This window comes from Gopherus flavomarginatus, chromosome 7, assembly GCF_025201925.1.
Source record: "Gopherus flavomarginatus isolate rGopFla2 chromosome 7, rGopFla2.mat.asm, whole genome shotgun sequence".
NCBI lineage: Eukaryota > Metazoa > Chordata > Testudines > Testudinidae > Gopherus > Gopherus flavomarginatus.
The window spans coordinates 99,524,984-99,546,811 of NC_066623.1; the positions used below are offsets into that span (position 1 = coordinate 99,524,984).

The 21,828-nt window shown below is 40.7% G+C and overlaps 1 protein-coding gene across 18 annotated transcripts in view; it reads left to right on the top strand.

The window, feature by feature from the left end:
- DOCK7 (dedicator of cytokinesis 7) overlaps nucleotides 1-21,828 on the top strand; it is a 172,798-nt gene that overhangs the window by 99,238 nt on the left and 51,732 nt on the right. For 10 of the 18 annotated variants that reach the window (XM_050961938.1, XM_050961940.1, XM_050961941.1 and 7 more), the window contains 13 exons: nucleotides 4,139-4,256; nucleotides 5,008-5,078; nucleotides 8,083-8,221; nucleotides 8,491-8,592; nucleotides 8,846-8,932; nucleotides 9,576-9,807; nucleotides 13,165-13,329; nucleotides 14,134-14,303; nucleotides 17,908-18,000; nucleotides 19,230-19,319; nucleotides 20,330-20,425; nucleotides 20,549-20,689; nucleotides 20,839-20,952. In XM_050961938.1, the coding sequence (XP_050817895.1) occupies nucleotides 4,139-4,256; nucleotides 5,008-5,078; nucleotides 8,083-8,221; nucleotides 8,491-8,592; nucleotides 8,846-8,932; nucleotides 9,576-9,807; nucleotides 13,165-13,329; nucleotides 14,134-14,303; nucleotides 17,908-18,000; nucleotides 19,230-19,319; nucleotides 20,330-20,425; nucleotides 20,549-20,689; nucleotides 20,839-20,952 (1,618 nt within the window). The remainder of the gene's footprint in view (nucleotides 1-4,138; nucleotides 4,257-5,007; nucleotides 5,079-8,082; nucleotides 8,222-8,490; nucleotides 8,593-8,845; nucleotides 8,933-9,575; nucleotides 9,808-13,164; nucleotides 13,330-14,133; nucleotides 14,304-17,907; nucleotides 18,001-19,229; nucleotides 19,320-20,329; nucleotides 20,426-20,548; nucleotides 20,690-20,838; nucleotides 20,953-21,828) is intronic. The other 8 variants (XM_050961949.1, XM_050961950.1, XM_050961951.1 and 5 more) reach the window with 2 other exon arrangements.

A 21,828-nucleotide genomic window follows, 5' to 3' on the forward strand; every position in this document is an offset into this window, starting at 1 on the left:
GCTGCCCTTGAGTTTGTTCTCAGTAAGGCTTAGGAGATGGTTCAAGAAGTAACCTGAATTGAGCCACAGTGTAATTAAGTCCAGTGCTCTTGGCGGGAAGAAGTGGTGTAAATGAGTATCACTCTAACATTAAACTTTGAAAAGATGGATTAAAAAAAATACTGGGGAAGCTAGTTAAAAATTCTAAAATAAAAAATAAAAAAATGGTGAGTGGGATTTTCTAAAGCACTTGTCATTGGCCAGTTCTATTCCCACCAAAATCAATGAGAGTTTTACCATTGATTTCAATAGCAGTGGACTTTTGAAAGTCCCACCCTCAAAATACCACAACAAAGCCACCAAAGAGGTTCGCACAAGCCAGGGTCCAGGGGGGAAAAAACTAGCCTGATTAAATGATAAGTTTCAAGGGGTTATTCAGAGCCTGTAGGAGAAAATTGTCTCTGAGAGCTGAGACCTCACATTGCTAGAAAAAAAGATGTTTTTAACAAACACGATCCTGAAGGACATTCATGTCCTGCTACCTAGCTGACCCGCATTAAGTGAGCTTTTAAGGATTTTTATAGTATGACTAAAACAAAGAAAAATGTCTTTGGATTTTACAGAAAAGGGAAATTTTAATAACGGTGAGAAATTCCCTTCAAGAGTTCAGGATCACCTCTTTATAAATGTATTAAAAATTAAGGATTTGAGAAAATGGCTGCAATCACATTACATAAATATTTAGAGAACTGCTTGGTGCTTTCATTTCCTGGGCTGAGAAAGACATTGCAGTTTAACAGTTCATTTTATGAAGGTAAAAGTACATTTGAGCTCCTTTGCAAATAATATAAGCTTTGCATACGTTTTGCATAGTATTGCGGATGTCCTGCAGTAAAAGCCCTAGACACCAGTCTTTGGATTTAGAGCCTTTGGCTGCAACTTTTATTGATTAAAAACCTGTGAATGAAACCACAAAGTATTGACTGTTACCTGGCAGCCTAAGTCCCTGTGAGGTCCTTTCTTAATCATCATAGACCAAGCATGCCTAATGGCACCTCAGCCTCATCCCAGTGGCAAATCCTCCCTCTGTTGTTCAGCCCTGTCCTCAGCACAAATTTCTGGCCCCACTAGTGTCCCATTCAGTCTTGTCTCTCTATTTTCCTCCTCTGAAACCATGCTAAGACTGTAGACTTTTGACCTTCAGGGACCCTGCCAACAAAGTTGTGCCAAATAATTAACCCTTAACAGCCCAGTAACTTGGCACAAAGCCCACATAGCTAGGCAATCTTTGCCATGACTTCACATTCTCTCAGCATGTTCAGAGGATGGTGATAACATCGTTTGCATCCCAGCCAGTCTATAAAGGCCCAGCATGTTGTGCAAAACAAGTGATTAAATGAGCCTTTATGATGAAGTGACTCTAATGAAGGAGGGAAGACTTGTTTCATGGGGCTTGATGGCTTAGCAGAGAGGAAAAATAATTAGAACTTAACAGGAGAAAGGGTAAATGAAGAAGAAACTGGGATCTGGCTCTTACTGTACAAGATCTGTATAAGTGAAGTGGTTCCACTTGCACCAGTTTTACACTGGAGTAACATCACTGATGCCAGGGCCATGTGAGTGAGCTGAGAACCAGGACATGCTGATTCAGGATCATATTCTGATTGAATAGCTGGTATTTTTTATCGTGTGATGACTGTATCTAAGTTCCAGACAAAGCACACTTATGACACCACTGGCTGTATCATCTAATCATCGGGGGCAATTTTTCAAAGTCACAAACAGGAGTTAGGCACCTAGCGCCCATAGACTATTAATGGAAATTATACAACTTACCGCCTTTGAAAATTTCCCCTCACTATACATGATGATTGTCCTAACAGCCTTTATTTAAATGAGAGATGATCAAAAGGAAGTGGGGGAGAAAGCAACTAATAGTCTCCCACCCATGTTTTTGGTTGTGAATTTATCCAAAGCTGATGAGCCAGATCTTAGCTGCAGTGTGACAGCCACTCTAAAGTCATCTTGTGGATTCCCTCCCTGCTTAGGGATTCCTTGGGTGGAACAGAGCAGTTGTGATAGCTTCTACCCCAACACTTCCCAGCCCCTCAGAGAAGAACGGATGTTTGGACCTAGGGTTTTGGCTTGGGCCTATCTCTACTATTCTACATAACTCAGCCCTAACTCTGCCTTTAATACAGGAATCTTGTGGTATGGCTTCCCAAATATGTTAAATCCCTGTCTCAATACTAATAATTCTTAATGAAAGTTTTGTGAGCAAAGTGCATTTTAAAGCAAATTTTAATTTCTATTTTTAAAAAGAACATCGAGGAGCAAATGTATTCATGCCTGAACGAGGACATTTAGTGGAGCCACAAAAAAAGCATGAGCTATCCTCTGAAAGAACAAGAGAACGTTGATTAGGCATGGTGAACAATGGGGATGAAATTCAAAAGCTTCATTCAGCATGAAGGACTTCGTTTGAAGAGAGGAAATTTGCTGTGTGAGAAGTAGGCACATTCCACAGCCTGGCGGGGGAAAGTAATCCGAGTTCACCATGCAGCCCCATATTGCATTCTGGTGCTGTAGAGTTGAGCTGCTTTGTACAGGAGCTGATTTTCAGTGGGTACCCCCCCTAAAAGCAGCTTTCTCTTCTCAGAGTCCTGCAGAAGATCTCAACCCCAGTATTATTCCTGCTATACATGCATGGAATTCTTACTGAAATTACTGGGAGCTCTGGACACATAAAGAGAGCAAGATACTTCTAATGCTCTGGGGCTGCTGCTTATTACATTGATGAATTATCTTACTGTTCCTTTGTGCTCCCCACGTCTGTTTCTTGTGTCCACCTGTTGTCTCTCGACTTAGTAACATAGACTGGGAGCTCTTTGGGGCAAGGACCATCTTTTTGTTACCTGTCCATTAGAAGGCTTTGAGCTAGTTCCACTTCAAAGAGGACTTGTTCATGTAAACAAGCCCTAATTGTCTTTTGTCAATGTACAAGACCCTTAGATGGGTGTAAATTATATACATGTCCAATGTAAGGACGCTGTGGTGCGAGAGTGTTGTAAAGGAGCCATAGTGTGACTGAGAATAGTGACTTTAAAGTGCTTGGTCTGCTCTGATCTGTGCTTTTCAGGGGCCAGTGTGGTCTTGCTGCTTGTGGATCCGTGAAGGGGCTGGATGTTCCAGCTTCCTCTGGATCACTGGGCTGGGGCAAACCATTCCCCTACAATACAAGTGTGAGTAGGAAACACGGAGAGAAACTCCTGGGACCTAATTCTTCTTTGCCCTACACCTTGTGTAGTCATTTATACCTATGCAAAGAGAGTGGAAAACCTACCACCAAATCAACATAGTAATGCACTACATCTGTCTTACACTTGCTTTGCACTGGTGTAGGTACTGCACAAGCAGCAGGACGATGAGGAATCAGTCACCTGGAGGTCCCTCTCTCCCCTGCAGGGAGAATTGCTATATAAGAGAGAATGGAGCCTGTGGTTCACAATTCTGTTGGTGATGCATGAGTCAGAATAAAATCCAGCTCACTTGTATGGGTGTTGCAGTCCTAAGAGGAGTAAAAAATAGTAAAATCTTATTTCAATCACCAGAGTGAGCAGGTACAACTGATAGACAGAAGGTGCAGATCTGCTGAGTAAGTAGGTGCCATTTTTGTATAGTCACTTTTCAGAGGAGAACTGCATTTTGACACTATCCTGATGTCTTCTCCTTCATCCTCTCACAAGTGTCAGCAAGGCAGGTGCTTCATGGGAGATGGGTGGGTGGGTGTGTTGGGACAGTTTGAAACTTTGCACATGCTTCCTTATTGATGCTCTCGCTTTCCAATGGAATTGTTGGTGTAGTAAATCATTGAACAGAACTCTTTTTAAAATAGCAAGAAAGCTTTACAATGGCAGTGACATAAAATTACTGTGCTGGAGCCTGTCACAGCTGGGAGAATTGAGGTTTGATGTTTGGAGCATGAGTTATAACCAAATCACCATTGGGGGTGGGGGCACGGGTGTAAGGAAAAAATACCAAGACCTTCATATGTTACATTGAATTTCTACTGGTTTTTGTAGATTTATAGTGTCAATAGTGTGTGTGCAACCCAGAGTTTTCATGTTGAGGTAAATGCTAATGCTCCTGTTTTTTGCAGAAATCTTCTGTATGTCTACCCACAGAGCCTTAACTTTGCCAACCGGCAGGGCTCTGCCAGGAATATCACTGTGAAAGTCCAGTTTATGTATGGAGAGGATCCAAGCAATGCCATGCCAGTAAGGAATATGCTTTGCTTTCAGTTCCTGTAACTGCTGGATGCTGCCAATATAAAGTGTTACCATCTAAACTGCAGCCAGAACGGTGGTGCAGTAACTAACAATGCTCTGAAAAGATCTTTCAGGATGACTGTTTCTGTTGGAATTAAAATAAGAGCATTTCAGAACACAACACGCATTTAAATGCAGTTTGTCAAGCAGCTGAGTTGCAACTGATGTTCCAGAGCCAGGCTCAGGAAGTCTGTAGTGACCACCCTTGAGGCTGGTAATGTAATATTTTTGCTTCAGTGGCAAAAAAAAAAAAAAAAAAAAAAAAAAAATCTTATGTTCTACTCTTATTCAGGGCCGGATTCTCAGCCAATAGAGCTCGCTGCTGCTGAGGATCTCTCTGTGGGTTCCTTCTCCCTTTCCCACATTCACACTCCCACTCTTTTGTTCTCTCTGTTCTCCTTGCTTCCTTCCTCCTGGTGTTGCCCAACTAAGAATGAGGGCTAGCTGTACCACATGGCCTCGTCGGCCAAGTCTTCAGCTGGCCCCACTCCACCCAATTTTTGTAACTGGGTTTATGAAATAATTTTTCAAATGATCAAGAAAGATGTTGTATAGCAATGAAGAGCCAAATCCTCAGCTGGTGTAAATCGGCACCGCTCCACTGACTTTAGTTTACAGCAGCTGAGGATCTGGCCCTAAGCCTCAAACAGTGTAGAACTCTGGCACAGATTCTAACGCTTCTTATGTTGTGTTTCTGCAGGTTATCTTTGGTAAATCTAGCTGTTCTGAATTTTCAAAAGAAGCATACACAGCGGTAGTATATCATAACAGGTAAAATACAAAAGCTGCTTTTAAAAGACGATTGGACTTAGTTCACCATGATGCTACTCCACTCAAGTCAGAGGAGTTTTACTGGTGTGAAAGTGGAGCAATATAATGTGAATCTGACTCATTACTGTTTATTTAATACTGATAATACGCTCAGCGCTTATCATATATAAAAAAATAAAGACAGCACCTAACACTCCAGTTGTACTTTTACAGAGACTGAGGGCCAGAGTCTGCTCTCATAGGGGTATAAATCAGGAGTATTCTGTGTAAAACCGATGTGAGAGGTGAATCGAATCCTAAAAGATTCCTTCTCACAAGACACTGAGCACATCAGCCTGATCCAGCGAAACACTTATGCCTAACTTTATGCTTGTGCTTATCAGTCAATGGGGACTATTCATGTGCTGAAGTTAAGCACATGCTCAGAGTACTTGTTAGCTTCCAGTTTTGAGCCCAAAATTCTGACTCAGACACTCTTACTCAAACTAATCGTCCTTACTCGTAAAAATAGTCCCATTAAAGCCAGTGGCCCTACTGGAGGCAAGGAGTACTCACCCGAGTAAGGATTGCACAAGTTGGCCCCAGTTCTGCATTTGTTCACAACTTTTTGCATTTACAGAAATGCACTGAAGGACAATGCTCTTACTTCAGTGGGACTGGGATTGGACTCTGATTGCAATATATGAAGTTAGTGAAAATTGTATTCCATATGGTTCTAACTTTAAATAAGCAGACAATTGGTAGTTTGATACAAAAATCAAGCATGAAATCCTGACCTCATTGAAGTCAGTGGATAATTTACAAGGGTTTCATGCTAGATCTATGTGCTTGCTTTTTGCTGAAAATAGAATGAACATCTCATTTGAAAATTGACCTAATCTATAATTATTAGTGTTTACTCAAAAACAATTAAATAACAGGTCAACCTGTGAAGGCTAGGACTGTAACAGGGTTTAAAAGAAAACTAGATAAATTCATGGAGGTTAAGTCCATTAATGGCTATTAGCCAGGATGGATAAGGAATGATGTCCCTAGCCTCTGTTTGTCAGAAAGTGCAGATGGATGACAGGAGAAGTCTATGTACTCCAGTTGTCCTTTATATTTCCAAAAAGCAAATTCATTTATTCATTTTCTTTTTAGAATAAAGCATACTTTTAATTATTTTTATTAGTAGACAGAAAAAATGCCTTTGTTGAACACAAAGATATTTATGAAAATGAGCAAAAACGCTGATAAATTATAGATCTGCTTCCAGCTTGAGGTGGCATGAGGTCCAGGAACGTGTCGTTTAAATTCTGGACCATTGTTAAAATAGTGCTGTCGGTCCAAAGAACCTGTGAGCATTTTAATGTTTAATATTAGTCAATCAAAAATTGGGAATATATTTATGAAGCTTTTCCAACAGGCACTGTTGAATATCTCTCATACAACAGGGGCTAACAATGTCTGCTATAAATACTTGTACAGCCCAGAGTTGTGGCCTTCCTGAAATGTGTAGACTTCATTTCCATTTCTTATAATTCACAACACATAGGACATCTTAAAAATCAGATCATTCTGATTACCCTTGTACCTCTTCCCCATTTGAATTCTGACCTTCTTTCCAAAGCCACAGTCTCTAGAATGGTTAGAGCTATAACAAATGCTGTTAAAATCTAATATTTTCAAAGGAACCTACGATGCCCAAATTCCAGTGAAATTCACTAGGACAGTGGTTTTTAATGTTTTTTCATTTGTGGACTCCTAAAAATTTTCAAGTGGAGGTGCTGACCCCTTTGGAAATTTTAAACATAGTCTACAGACCCTCAGAGGTCTGTGGATCCCAGGTTGAAAACCACTGCATGAGATGAGCACCTCACACTCTTAGGGTCTGGATTCACTGCAGTATTAACTCTGGTGATCGGCACCCAGGTTAGCCTATTCCTGAGTGTAAGCAGCCACACTGCAAAGCCAGACTCAAATTATTGTGTTCTCAATGGTGCTGCACTCCCCCATGTGTATTGCTAAGATTCCTGAGGGCACATCCCATGGTTTTTTGTAGTGCCATAAGCTGAGCTGCTCTATGATGCTTTCCCAGTGAATTGTGGAGAACTCGTCTGTCCTCTGGGCACATGGGGGAATTGTGGGAAGGCACTGGAAGACTATCAGCACTTGTTATTTAGCTTGCATCTGTACTGCAGCATGAGTGGGTTACTAACCTGAGTGAAAGCAGCACTCAGGCTTTCACCTGTGGCTCCAGCCTGGCCAACTAGCCCATGCTAAAGCACCATCCAGTTCAGGTGAGGGGTCCTGTGTGTAAATGGGAATGGGGAATGGTTAGCAGCAATACCTGAGAAAGATCCCAAGTTAACTCTCCAGGAAAGACATCCCCTTAAAAATCCCAGCCAGAATCAGAAACCTGGAAAACTCAGCTTTCAAATGGCATAAAACATTAAGCTCCAATCCAGCAAATCCCTTAAGCACAGAGTGAACTTTAATGGTGTGAGTAATTGGCTCACTAGAGTCAAGAGCGCCTCTTGAACTTGAACTTGGAAACAGGAACTGCGGATAGCAGCAGCAGCATGGGAATCTAGCATTCATTCAGACTTCAATGGGAGAAGAAATGCAGCGTGGTAAAATGTTAAATTAAAACATAAAATCTGGAAGCTAATCAGTTTTTATGTACTTTTCAATGAAATAGCAAAAATACTTTTTCTAATTGTTCAAAAAGATGACACCCATGTTTAAGGCCCAGTGTATTCTGACAACTTTTGGCAGACCAGTACAAATATTGTCTGAGCCAATATATTTTTCCAAACACTGATCAGAAAGTAAAACTTTTAATCCTCTGAGGTACTCCATTTATTTCCTTCTTTGCACAAAGGGTTCGATCTAAGCCAATCTAAAAAGGATTTTGGAAAAAATAAAGGTTAAGCAACTAAGCGTGGTTTATCTGAATGCCAGTAATAATCCTAATTACAGAATTTGAATTGGTAACTGAGTTGATGATTTTGTTTCTAAACAGGTCGCCTGATTTTCATGAAGAAATCAAAATTAAACTCCCTGCCACTTTAACTGATCATCACCACCTGCTTTTTACTTTCTATCATGTCAGTTGCCAACAAAAACAAAACACTCCTCTTGAGACGCCAGTTGGATACACTGTAAGTATCTTTCTCTCTGTCTTGCTTTCAACAAAATCAAATTTTGATCTAAAGCAGGATATATTGATTATGTATATGTATTTGTTTTTATTTTACTCAGCATTGTCACATCATTATATGACATAATTTGAATAGTGCTTCAACTTGTAAAAGTCTAGAATGGCCACTAATCACACATTAGCCATGTTTCCATCCAGAAAATGTTTTCTGTGAAATTCAGCCCTGTAGGACTCAATATACTGTGTTGTTTTTTTTCCCTCCTCTTAAAGTGGATACCAATGCTTCAGAATGGACGTTTGAAAACTGGTCAGTTCTGCCTACCTGTTTCATTGGAAAAACCACCACAGGCTTATTCAGTGCTTTCTCCAGAGGTCAGTTATTGCTCATGCTGAAATCCCTCAGCAGAAAATATAAGGAAAAAGCTATAGAAAAATTTGAAATTCTTAGGATATTTCTTGAAAGCTGTTAACTCTAAAAAGTGCTGTGTGTGTCATCTGAGAGTAAAATTGAGTTAGTATTTTAATTAGAAGAACTTTAGCTCTACAAAGGAGGTGCTTTCTCTTTTCCTGCAGGTAATGCCTGAGGTGTCTTACATGAGTTAATGATTTTATTAACTTCCTATAGGTGCCCCTTCCTGGAATGAAGTGGGTAGATAATCACAAAGGAGTTTTCAATGTAGAAGTTGTTGCTGTATCATCCATCCACACACAGGTAACTATTAATAGTGGACTTAGTCACACATGTAGCTTGATAGTCATTTGACAATGGCAACATTGAATCTCTGACTTGTAATAAATGTGTAATAAACTCACGTCAATTTCAATGAAAGCTTAAAGTAACAAGGGATGTAAAGTTCTGAGAGGACTGAAAGCAGAACTGTTGCTTGCCCCAGTTCTGTTGACAGTGCATCCTGATAACTGCCATTGAGATCAGTGGGAGTTCTGTGTGCATACCTAAGGACAGAATGGACTGCAACACTTTCAGCTCCTTGGCCTGTGGCCTATATCCTTGTAATTTTAGATACCGTGTACTACTCAGATCTCAGACTTTCATTTTTTTTTGCTTATCTTTCTTTTCCTTTCCTAAATGTGTCCTCTTCCAGTTGTACTTGAACTACAATATGAAATTGCACTCCTTTTGACTAGTAAATACTTCACATATTTTATTTTGAAGTCCCAGGTTTCTTTTTGGATGTTTTTACATATTGTGTTGTTTTATTTGTGATGTGGTTGGAGGTGCGGGTTTGCATGTGCTTTTTGTTTTGTTGATAAATTCTCAAATGAATGGGTTGCTTAAGATAGATCCATTAAGACTTTGAAAGTAACACATTTATAAATATTTTATTTGTATGTAGGACCCTTACCTTGACAAATTCTTTGCACTTGTTCATGCTCTGGATGAGCACATGTTCCCTGTGCGAATAGGAGACATGAGACTTATGGAGAACAATTTGGAAAATGAATTGAAGAGCAGCATTTCAGCTTTAAATTCATCTCAGCTGGAGCCAGTAGTGCGATTTCTTCATCTCCTGCTTGACAAGCTGATTCTTCTGGTAGTGAGACCTCCTGTCATTGCAGGCCAAATAGGTATTTTCTTGAAGTTTTATACAAACACAGTTGGCAAGCTGATGCTTTCAACTTGATTATATTTATGTAGAAATTAAAACAGTCCCATATTCATTCCAACATTTTAGGAATGCAAATATACAATGTATCCTCAAAATAAAACATGCTGGCATCTGGGTCCATAGTGATACATACTAGAAATATCTAGCGCCAAGATTTTTCCAAAGTGACTTATGAGTAGGATGACCTGACATCCTGATGTTAGGGGGTTTGTCTTATATATGCAACTCTATCCTCCTTCCCCACCCCCTGAAAAAGAAGTGTTTTGATTTTGCAGCTTGCTATCTGGTCACCCTTATTATGAGTTATGATGCTCAATTTAAGATGCTTAAAGAGACCTGATTTTCAGAGGATGGGTGCTCAGCACTTTCTGAAAACCAGGACCTATTAAGGTGTCACCAGGCTGAGCACCTAGAGTTTGAAACCCCCAACATCCCTAGTCACCTTGAAAAGTCTTGGCCTAGCTAAGATTAGATTTAGATGCTGTTTGTTCATAAGGACATAAGAACGGCCATACTGGGTCAGACCAAAGGCCCATCTAGCCAGTATCCTGTTTTCCGACAGTGGCCAATACCAGGTGCCCCAGAGGGAATGAACAGAACAGGTAATCACCAAGTGATCCATCCCCTGTCGCCCATTCCCAGCTTCTGGCAAACAGAGGCTAGGGACACGATCCCTGCCCAGCTTGGCTAATAGCCGTTGATGGATCTATCCTCCATGAACTCATCTAGTTAGAATCATAGATTATCAGGGTTGGAAGGGACCTCAGGAGGTCATCTAGTCCAATCCCCTCCTCATAATCTAGTCATTATGGAGCTGATTCTGCTAGCAGTAATTCCACCCTTTGCCTCCACCACAAGCAATGCAGCTCCACACAGCTCTCTGTTATGGGCTGGGCTTTAATGGTATAATTGAGCACTTAGTGGAATCTGTCAGTATTTAAAGTCCTACAGTTCAAACACAGGTGAAGAAGTTACTGCTGTACTTACTGTCCTCAGTGTGCCAGGGGATTGTTTGATTAGACAGACTAAGGGCTTGTCTACATCAGAAAGTTGCAGCACTGGTGAGGGAGTTACAGCGCTGCAACTTAGGAGGTGTACACATCTGCAGGGCACCACCAGCGCTGCAACTCCCTGTTTGCAGCGCTGGCCGTACTCCCGTTTTGTCTCGGGTGTAGAGGATCCAGCGCTGGTGATCCAGCGCTGGTAATCAAGTATAGACACTTACCAGCGCTTTTCTTGACCTCCGTGGAATAAGCAGGTATCCCAGCATACCTGAGGAAGCCTCTGGTAATCAAGCTGGTCTCCTTTCCCGGTTTGCTCTCTCGTTCCCCGAACCCCCGAGCAAGCAGGTCTCCTTCCCTGCGGTTTGCAGGGTGGTTCGGGGACGCGAGAGCAAACCGCGGCGAAGCTGGTCTCCTTTCCCGGTTTGCTCTCGCGTTCCCCGAACCCCCGAGCAAGCAGGTCTCCTTCCCTGCGGTTTGCAGGGTGGTTCGGGGAACGCGAGAGCAAACCGCGGCGAAGCTGGTCTCCTTTCCCGGTTTGCTCTCACGTTCCCCGAACCCCCGAGCAAGCAGGTCTCCTTCCCTGCGGTTTGCAGGGTGGTTCGGGGAACGCGAGAGCAAACCGCGGCGAAGCTGGTCTCCTTTCCCGGTTTGCTCTTGCGTTCCCCGAACCCCCGAGCAAGCAGGTCTCCTTCCCTGCGGTTTGCAGGGTGGTTCGGGGAACGCGAGAGCAAACCGCGGCGAAGCTGGTCTCCTTTCCCGGTTTGCTCTCGCGTTCCCCGAACCCCCCTTGAAGCCGCCCAACAGCGCTGCAGTGTGGCCACATCTAACACCACTTGCAGCGCTGGTTGCTGTAAGTGTGGCCACTCTGCAGCGCTGGCCCTATACAGCTGTACTAATACAGCTGTAACAACCAGCGCTGCAAAATTTTAGATGTAGACATGGCCTAAGTGAGCAAGTTTGTTCAGGTATGGTGTGCTTCTGATAAGCAAGTTACTTTTCACTCCTGGAGCACCCACAGTAAATATATACAGTTGGAATTTACCAGTGGCTGCCTTTGAAAGTGAATGAGACTTGTGCTCTGAGGTCATGTAGATACTTACCCATGCTGTATGTAGGTATGATCTTGAATAGACAGGAATAGGATTAATACACTTTGGATGAGGTTGATGATGTAGGTGAAATAGACTTGAAAATTAACTAGAGCGACCTCTGCACCATTTGCGCAGTGATATATTTTGTGTGCCAGTTCTGAGATTCAGCTTGTCTTCTGAAAGGAGGAAGGATTTCAAGTGTGAATGTCAGCTTATATAGTACAGGCATTGGGTCCTATTCTGCTTTTAGAGATCCAACACTGTCTTCATTGAAGTTATTTTGGATTTATATCAGTGTAAGTGAGAGCAGAATTTGGCCCATTCTTATTAAAACGTATCATCCCAAATAGTAACCATTTTAAATCTTAGGACCTGATTCTCATTTGCACTAATCCTTATTAGACCACTCTAGTATAAAGAAATCTTAGATGAAAATGATATTCAAGCCCTCATTGTTTAAAACTATAGATTGAGGTTTTCAAAGCAATCTAATGAATTTAGACATAATGGAAGATATGTCAAAATCCCCTAAATGTCTTTGAACATCACTAATGATTTTCTTTTTTATTTGGGAAAGGGTGTGTTTTTGAAACATGAAGAGTGGCTCTATTTTTGAAAAAAGCTCTTTTGTTGCACAAGCGTTTTTTGTTTTGGGCTCATGAAACTAGAGGCTGCCTATGGTCATAAACTGGTTTCAGCTGCAAACATGGGTCTACCCATATCTTACTAGCTTTTAGCCACATTAGGCTTTCTCTGTACTCATTTTTAGAACATAACCGGTTCAGATACAGAACTTGGCAGTTCTTGTTGCTACATTTCATACTTCAGTTGCAGCTTGACTGCAGCAAAACTGTTAATGGAGAAGAATGCCGTGAGCATCCCAAGGATTTTATCTCTTCATTAACTCGCGGCCTGAGTTTTCTCCCATTGCAATCAGTGGCAAAACTTCAGTTGATTCCAGTGTTCTAGGTCTGAGCCCTAACACCATTACATTTTATATTAAACCAAATGGAGGCTTATCACAACAGCTCGTATCTGCTCCTTAAACTGTTTGTTAGAGCTGGTCCAAATTTCAAGTAAAATACTTCATAAGAAACTTTTTCTGTTTTATGACCTGCTCTGCTGTTTATCTTTTAAGTGATGAATGGAATGAGTATTTGTAGTGTGATCACAGGTACTGCTGAACTCTTATAACCAAACTTCTCACCTTACTTCTTTCAGTTAACCTGGGTCAAGCATCTTTTGAAGCGATGGCATCAATCATAAACAGACTCCACAAAAACTTAGAAGGAAACCAGGACCAGCATGGCAGAAACAACCTTCTCACTTCCTATATTTATTATGTTTTTCGTCTACCAAATACCTATCCCAATTCACCTTCACCAGGTATCTTTACTTCTTGTTTTTAAAACACATTTTATTGAGAAATTGGAATTGCGTTTTGTGAAAGAGCTTTGTTATACATAGCTGAATGTGAGAGAGAATATTGTTCCTTGTTTAGAACAGGTGCTAGCAACCATCCCTGCTGGGTTACATCTCGGTCGTTAGCTTGCTGTATGAGTCAGTGAACCCATCTGTACAATGGGTTTAATAGTGCTTGCCTACTTCGAAGACTTAATCAGTTAATGTTTGTAAGGTGTGTCAAGAGTGTCAGATGGGCAGTGTTGTATAACTGCAAAGCATACGTAGCAGAAGACTTGTTTTTTGGGAGTAAATGTATTCTTTTGTGAATGTACACATAAACTCATATTCTCCAGATTGGACAGACTGGGCTTGACAGAAATCTGGAGTGGAATTAATGTGACATTAAGCTATGTTTGTGACCGCGCCCCAGGCTAGGGGCTGCAAATATCAGCGTGATTCCAAGCACAAGACAGAGCAGCTTGGAGGCTGCTTTATCTTACACCAGTTGCCAGCAGTCCCCAGGAGCCATTCCAATAGTCAGGGATCAGTGGACAGAATGGCGTTCTGACCATGCCCCCTTTTTCCCAGCCACATCCCCTATACTGGAGAGCCAGGTGTGGGTATGGCACAGGAGCTGCTACAGCTACCCTATGCCATTGGAGGAGTCCCCTGCTGCCCGGATCCACCAGGTATGCAGACGCTTTGCAGCAGCAGACTGGTGCAAAGCAGCCACTCTGTGGCCATGATTTATAACATTACAAGATGTTCTCTTGTGTGAAATTGTAGGTCCCAGTGGTTTGGGGGGATCCGTGCATTATGCTACTATGGCTCGATCAGCTGTCCGACCAGCAAGCCTTAATTTGAATCGCTCAAGGAGTCTTAGTAACAGCAATCCGGATATATCTGGGACTCCAACCTCACCAGATGATGAAGTACGGTCAATCATTGGAAGTAAGGTACGATTGCGCAACTAAAGCTCCTAGGAAACTCCACATTTCTCTTCAATCTTAAAACAAATGAAGAAGGAACTTTAACGTGTTTGTCCTGTCAAAAAGAAATCTATATTCATTCATCCTTATTGATGACCCCTTCCCTATGCTGGGAAAGTAACTGGCATCTTGCTCCCAGAACACGTGCCACTGTTTCTGTTTGACTTACTAAAGACCCCTAAGAGGAGACAGAAACAAATACCAATCAGATGTTACCCTGTCTCCTGACAAGTGTTCCCTGTAAAGACATGGTGGCTGACAGGGCCGGCTTTAGCAAGTGCAGGGCCTGATTCGTACTCACCCGGCAGCGCTCTGGGTCTTTGACGTCACTTCAGCAGCGGGTCCTTCACTTGCTGCAGGTCTTCGGCGGCACTCAAGGACCCACCGCCGAAGACCCGGAGTGAGTGAAGGGCCCGCTGCCGAAATGCCATCGAAGTCCCGGAGCGCCACTGGGTGAGTAAAAATTAAAAAGGCACCAGTACAGGGCCCGATTCCAGGGAATCGGGCAAATCAGCCTAAAGCCAGCCCTGGTGGCTGAGAGGACGGGACTCTTTTTTTTATTGTGTATATATATTCTCTGGCCCACTGTGGTATAAAGTGTCACAGCCCCTCCCCACCAGCACCACCAGCCTTCATTCTTCCAGCATGGATTATTTTGAAAGAACTTTTACACCCAGTCCTTGAAAAATCAACTAATCAGGTTCGTTAGTAAAGTCACCCACCTGGGTCAGTTTGACATTTGTTAATCCTGTATTCAAAGAAAGGCAGGGGAGTCTTGGTCTGAGACAGAGATGTCACTAATTTTTAAATAACTAAAAATGTAATTTTCTCACCAGACAGAAGACAAGATAAGTTCTGTTTAGTGAATCATTATTTAAAATAAATAAATAAAGCAAGGACTAGAAGATTTTAAGAAGTTTAAAGATCCACTTAGATGTCTCACTAATTAAACAACCTTGACCTTTTGTGAAACGCCCCGGGGAGCAATGTGCATGTGGAATTTACACAGGATATTAGATGCTTTCCATGTGCTGACTGAGTGCATAATGTGGCAATAGAAAATGGAAAGAGATTTTCTTCCAGATACATACTCTGTGCTTAAAAAGCTAATATGTAGACTACTGTTAATGGAAATATTTCTTGCCAGTAGCTTGGTCAGCAAATACTAGGCTGGATACAGAATCTAAGAGAAATAATTGCATTTAAATCTATCAAATCCAGTAGTCAAAATATAGATGTCTTCATAAAATGCTGAAAGTGGCACATAGGTGCAAAAATACCATTTGTACAGTCCCAAATAATGATTTAAGCATGTGACCACCCTACTAAAGCGCCTTCACTTGAAAATAGGACCAATCATGAGAGGCGTTTTATTTTTATAAAGCATCCATCATTTTGTTTGTTTCATTTAATTGTTTGGAATAAACCCTTATATTTGTTATTTGTTGTGTGGGTTATCTGGTAGATTCCATTTAAGCCATCACTGACTCGTATTTCTGATTTTATTATAAAAATCTTTAAGTTATCTCTCTTACAGAGTTTAAGGATTACTTTGTATCAACATAATGCAGGAGGTTTTGGATCTGATACTAATCTTTGTGTCTTTCACTATTTTGGGATTCTTACTATTTTTGAAGCAATTTTGGCATCTGCCAAAAATAGCCTTTATACTATTTTGCACTTGTAATAAAATTATGTCGATTTCCTAAATTGTTGGAAGTATGCTGGGGAAAAAACCAGAACATATCCAGTTTTTGACTGCTATGAATATAATGCTTGAATATAATCCTGCTAGTGGATCTGCACAAGCAAGCGGATGCACCCACACAGATCCTCTTACAGGACTGGGACCTCAGCCATTGCCTGGAATTTAGCAAGTTGTATGTACTTCATATTTACTCCTCCTTGAAAGGAGAGGAAACTCTGAATTCTGTACATTATGACGGGGGAGAGACTTCTACATTTTCCAATCTAAAACAAAATTGGCTCCCACTCCTGTAAACACGTAAGTCCATCTGTCACTTGATCTACATTGCAGTCATTAGGACTGTGCATGTGAGCAAAGTTACACGTGTGCTTAGGTGTTTGCAGGTCAGAACATGTGTTTAGCTTGACTCACTGCCAAGTAGTCCCATTGACTTCTACTCAAAGAGTGTAAAATTAAGCTTGTGCCTTTGCATGATCAGGGCTTTTCTTTGTTTCTGCTGAATAATAATTCAGAACAAAACAACATTTTTCAGTTTGTGTTGTCTGCTTGTTACTGAGTCTATTTGAGCAAAATTACAACAATGCTGTGGTCTCTCATACTAGATGGCTCAATGGCATAACCTCAAGGATACTGGTTTAAATCTGAACTCAAGTTTGATGTGAGTTTTTAATGGGTTGTGAGAAATGAATTGGTGGTCTGGATCCAGTTTGTAGTTGACAAAAGTCTTTATTTAAAAAACCACCACCATAGCTGGCATCTAAACTGCATCTTTTCTGGGCATCTAAGCAAACTTGGCATGGAGATTAAAAAGTCCTCTCTCCCAGGTGACGACTGAAGCTCATTTGAGAATGTTATAAAGAGGTGTATGTGGTAATTGTCCCATAAGATCTGATCCAAAGCCCCTTGGTGTTAATAGGCTCCCGTCGATCAAACTGGTGATGTAAAACGGTTTCTGGAATGAGCTCAGTTTTGTCTGCTCCTACCTTTTCTTTAACTTTCGTGGGATGGGTGAACAGGAACATAATTCTTTTCCACCTGAAATGTTGTATACATGCTCTCTTGGTGGAGGAGGATTTGGGGAAGAAATTCCATATTAATTATACAGGGGTTTTTTTCCTCCAACATATGAAAATATGAAAAAAAATTGTCGTGTTATGAAAAGCCTAATTTTTTTTTTCAAAATATCATATCTCAAATATAGCTTTGGGTCTAGAAATAACACCTTTTTCTCCATTTGGTTCTTGTTGAAATCTAGTGCCTAGCACTATTTTTTTCAGAATATTAGCGTTCTTTGCTGTGAACATGCAAATGTCTGAGAGCTCTTTTGATGTCTTTTCAGAGCTCATACATTTCTCAACAGGACTTGTGGGGTTTATGAACACTGTATGACAAGGAGCCTGGCTCAAGAAATGTAGAAACCCCACAGACCACCTTTTGTGGTTCTTGTCATCTATGAGCCATATTTTGTTCTGCTACATCAGTGTAAATCTGGAGTAATTCCAGTGAAGTCACTGGATTTACTCAAGATGTAAGTTAGAGCAGAATTTGGTCTCATAATGGTACTGGTGCATTGAGAGTACAAATACATCAGGTGTAGTCTGAATGGCTGCAGCCTGAACAGTTGCTCTCATCAAAGTTAATGTTGTGTTTGTGTGATTGAAAAATAATAAAATAGCCTTCGGGACTAAAATTTCTCAACACATGCCTGAGAATTCAGGTTGCTTTAACAGTACTAATTGGTGATGTGTGTTAAACACATTTTGATTTCTTTTAAGGACTGCATGTCTCTAAATTAGACTACTGTGTGGCATGCAACATGTAATATGTCTTTCCTTTCCCAACTGCTTTCTATTATATGCCCAGGGTTTAGACCGCTCCAATTCCTGGGTAAACACTGGTGGTCCCAAAGCTGCCCCATGGGGATCCAACCCCAGTCCAAGTGCAGAATCAACACAGGTGGTGTCTACATTAGAGTTTTGGTTTTTTTTGTTTTTGTTTTTTATTGGCTTATCTTTCCCTAAAGAACATCTCCTTTTAAGTGTATACTATAGTTTTGGTGGCTTGCTTTTTTCAATCTTTGAAAAGTTAATGATTTTTATTTTTTATTTTCAAATTAGCACTTCTCCTCTTCCCTCCCCCACCCTCCACTGCATGAAAACCCAAAAATGCATAAACAGTGTCCCCTTCCTTTCGTTTCAGTAGTTACTGGTTTGTGAAATTTAGATGCTACAGCTCCTTTCCTTTGTTGTTGTTTTTTAGCATTAGTTTCTACTTTAGGTGAAGCACATTTTTAATGGAAACGATCACAATTTTATGCAGCATCATGTTTGCTTTTTGTTTTAACGTCGTGAACCATTTTACCATTTTCATAAAGCATTTAGTGTCTTTCATATTCAATTGATCCTTCCTTTTTAATGTGAATGTTTGAATGAGAGATAATTAAACCAAAACAAAGTGCTGGAAGCAATGATTCATGAGATGCAGCTGTATCTGTTCTGTGTTGCAAAGTATGAAATTTGTAGTGGCTTACATAAGATAGGCGTCACTTATTTAACCCTGGTTGCTTGTTGCCTTACACTGCATGATGGTTTTGAACATACCTCTCAACTTTCCTTCCTTGTAAACTCAAATTTATCTCCCTCTAGTCTGAACTAACTTGCATTAAGGCAAGTTATTTCCATCAGAAATGTTGATTCCTGAAATTGAATTTATGGATAAAGTTGTATATGCTAAAAGAAAAAAATCTTGTGTAATTTTCTAATTCCCTGTACTAATAGGTGGGTCATTTTCGGGGGGGTTCACACATTTGGACTGGTAGATTGAGAGGTATGACACTAAAACATATAAAAATATAATAGTCTAGACATCTGCATGCTGACAGAATATAAGTATGGAAAAGTTTCATGCTTTGCAGCATTAAATGTCTTTGTGCATAAAAACATGCTTTTATTTAAAGAACATGTAAATCTTAAAAAAAAACCCAACCAAACCACAACAATGCTTTTTATTGTTGTCACTCTGTTTGTTTAAACAGATGGCTAAGAGTTTGAGGGGGGGAAGGTGTAAAAACCCGTGAAATCTACTGTTAAACAGTATTTTGTAAATGTACACTGTCCTTGAGCTGCAGAAACCATCCCCAGCAAACTTTAATGTGCTGTCATCATTCATTCATCTCCACTCCATAGGCTACAGATCGAAGTTGTAATCGTATGTCTTCGCACACAGAGACGTCAAGTTTCTTACAAACATTAACAGGACGGTTACCAACTAAAAAGGTAGATGTCAGTGAAGACAATTGATATCGTGGGGCAGGGAGGTCGAGTCATTCTGAAACATGATTGTCTATCTTTTATTTTGGCCTGATTTTCAGAGGTCAGTGGGGAACTGCTTTTGCTGAGCACTTCTGTATACTAGACCGCTAGCAAATATAAAATGTCCTGACTCAGTGAATGAGGATGAGTAAAAACAGCAGGAGACGCTTGTCTGACAAATGTTCCTGTTGCTTAGATGGAATTACTTTAGGTTTTAAAAAATATTAGTGCTGCTATTGGATTATGTAAATTACTTGCTCTAATACAGTGAATTAAAATGTGTTAGATATTTAACACAGAGGGCCAGATTCTGATCTCACTTATATGAGAGTAAATCCAGTGTAACCAGTGAAGTCAGGGTTTACTCTGGATTTTCGCCAATTGAAAGGAGGTAAGAATCTACTCCTAAATAATGCCAGAGACACAAAATCTGTTGACTTTTTGAATAATAAAAACACCACCAGTGACTTCTACTAGTCTGTGATTTGTTGTTTCTGGGAATTGAAACTAAAGCAAGAAGGTGACTGTTAGTGCAATATGGTTTATTTTTCCCATGTGTACCATTTTGCTAAAGTTCTTTCTCAAAATAAATATACACTTATGTACAAATTGCTTTATATGTCCCCTTTTTACTCCCTTTTACTTCAAGAATCTGACCAGGCAGAAAGGTAGATTTTTAAATTAATTTGAGCAACAAATATTTTGGGAGGGAAGAAAATTGTCAACACTTAAATTTTAATGTTGGACCAAAATGACGTGATGTTTCTCACCTCACACATCATAGCAGCGTCCTATATTGTTAATTGGGGGGATCCTTTAAGGGACGTTGTCACTGCTGTTGCATTAACATTTATTATTTTGCTTATCCACATTGTTCTCCATATTTTTCCTGCGTTGTGCTTCCATTTTTCACGTTGATTGTGTTGCAAGCCAACGTGGGTTGTAGGACTAATTCTGGATTTGAATCTGCTTAGCTTTTTCATGAAGAGCTGGCCTTACAGTGGGTCGTCTGCAGTGGAAGTGTTCGGGAGGCAGCTTTACAGCAGGCATGGTTCTTCTTCGAGCTTATGGTGAGCAAATTGGAAACCCATTGCTTACGGGATTAATCCAGGTTTTTAGTAAAACAGACACCACTCTTAATAGCATAATGCTTTCCACAAATGATTGTTACTAGTAATGTATGTTTCCTATAGGTGAAGAGTATGGTGCATCATTTGTATTTTGCTGACAAACTGGATGCTCCAAGGAAGAATCGTTTTCCGGAACGTTTTATGGATGACATATGTGCTCTGGTCAGCACAATTGCCAATGATATAGTCTCTCGGTTTCAGAAGGTAATGGCAAGCACTTAGCTGCACTCTGGCCAATTCTGCAGCTTGTTCCATCCAGGTGCATAGATCAGGGCCTTAATTTGAAACCGTTGTGTTACCATATATAACAGCGCTCTTTCCCCTGCATTTTCTCTTTTTGTTCTCCCATTCAGGATACAGAAATGATTGAAAGGCTCAACACCAGTCTTGGATTTTTCCTCAATGATCTGCTATCTATCATGGATCGAGGGTTTGTCTTTAGCCTTATTAAGGCCTGCTACAAACAGGTAAATGCAGAGAAATGTTATGTATTAGCTGGGTACCATGTCACATCACACTACTGTAACTTCCTTAGGACCAGCTGTGAAGCAGGAACACAACATTCCATTATCAGCATGTCTTTAAAAAAAGATTATCTTGATGTGTCATTCAGCTTGTGTTTTAATGCTTCTACATCTCTGTGCCTGATTCCCTTCTCAGGCATACTGTCTAAATCAGGAGTTAGTCCACTAAGTCGATGGAGCTACACTGGGAGGGAGGAATCTCTCTCCGTGTGTGTTGCCACCAGAGTAATGGAGGAAAAGATTAGAAAGGAGCTTGACTGCAAAATGTGGATCTGAGGATCCATGATGTCTGGGGGTATTTGGATCTGGGCTTCAGGTTCATCTTTACTACAGATTGAAACATTCCATAGTAGATGGCCTGAACGATAATAGTATTTGAACTCTGTTGCCTACTGGGTGACCAGAGGGGCTGGAACAGTTTTCATAGTAGGGGTGCTGAGAGCTATTGAACTAAACTGTAAACCCTGTATATAATGGAAACCACCTCAAGCCAGGGGGCGTGGCAGCACCCCTAGTTCCATCACCTATGTGTGTGACTAGCCAGCGTGCTGATGTGTTTTCCTTGATCTTATTTGTGCAACTCCCTACTGAAATCAGTAGGAGTTCAATATTGCATGTGAAGTAGATGGGATTTAATTTGTAATTGGAATTAGTATGCCTATTATGCAAATATTATATTGTTATCAGCATTGTTGGCTGTGGTAAGTGTTAAATATAGAGTTCCCCTATGTGACTTTTTTAATTGAAACTACAGAGAAGTGGTGTGTGTCTTACTGCTATTTAATGACAGCTAAAGCATTATGAAACCCTTTAATCTGG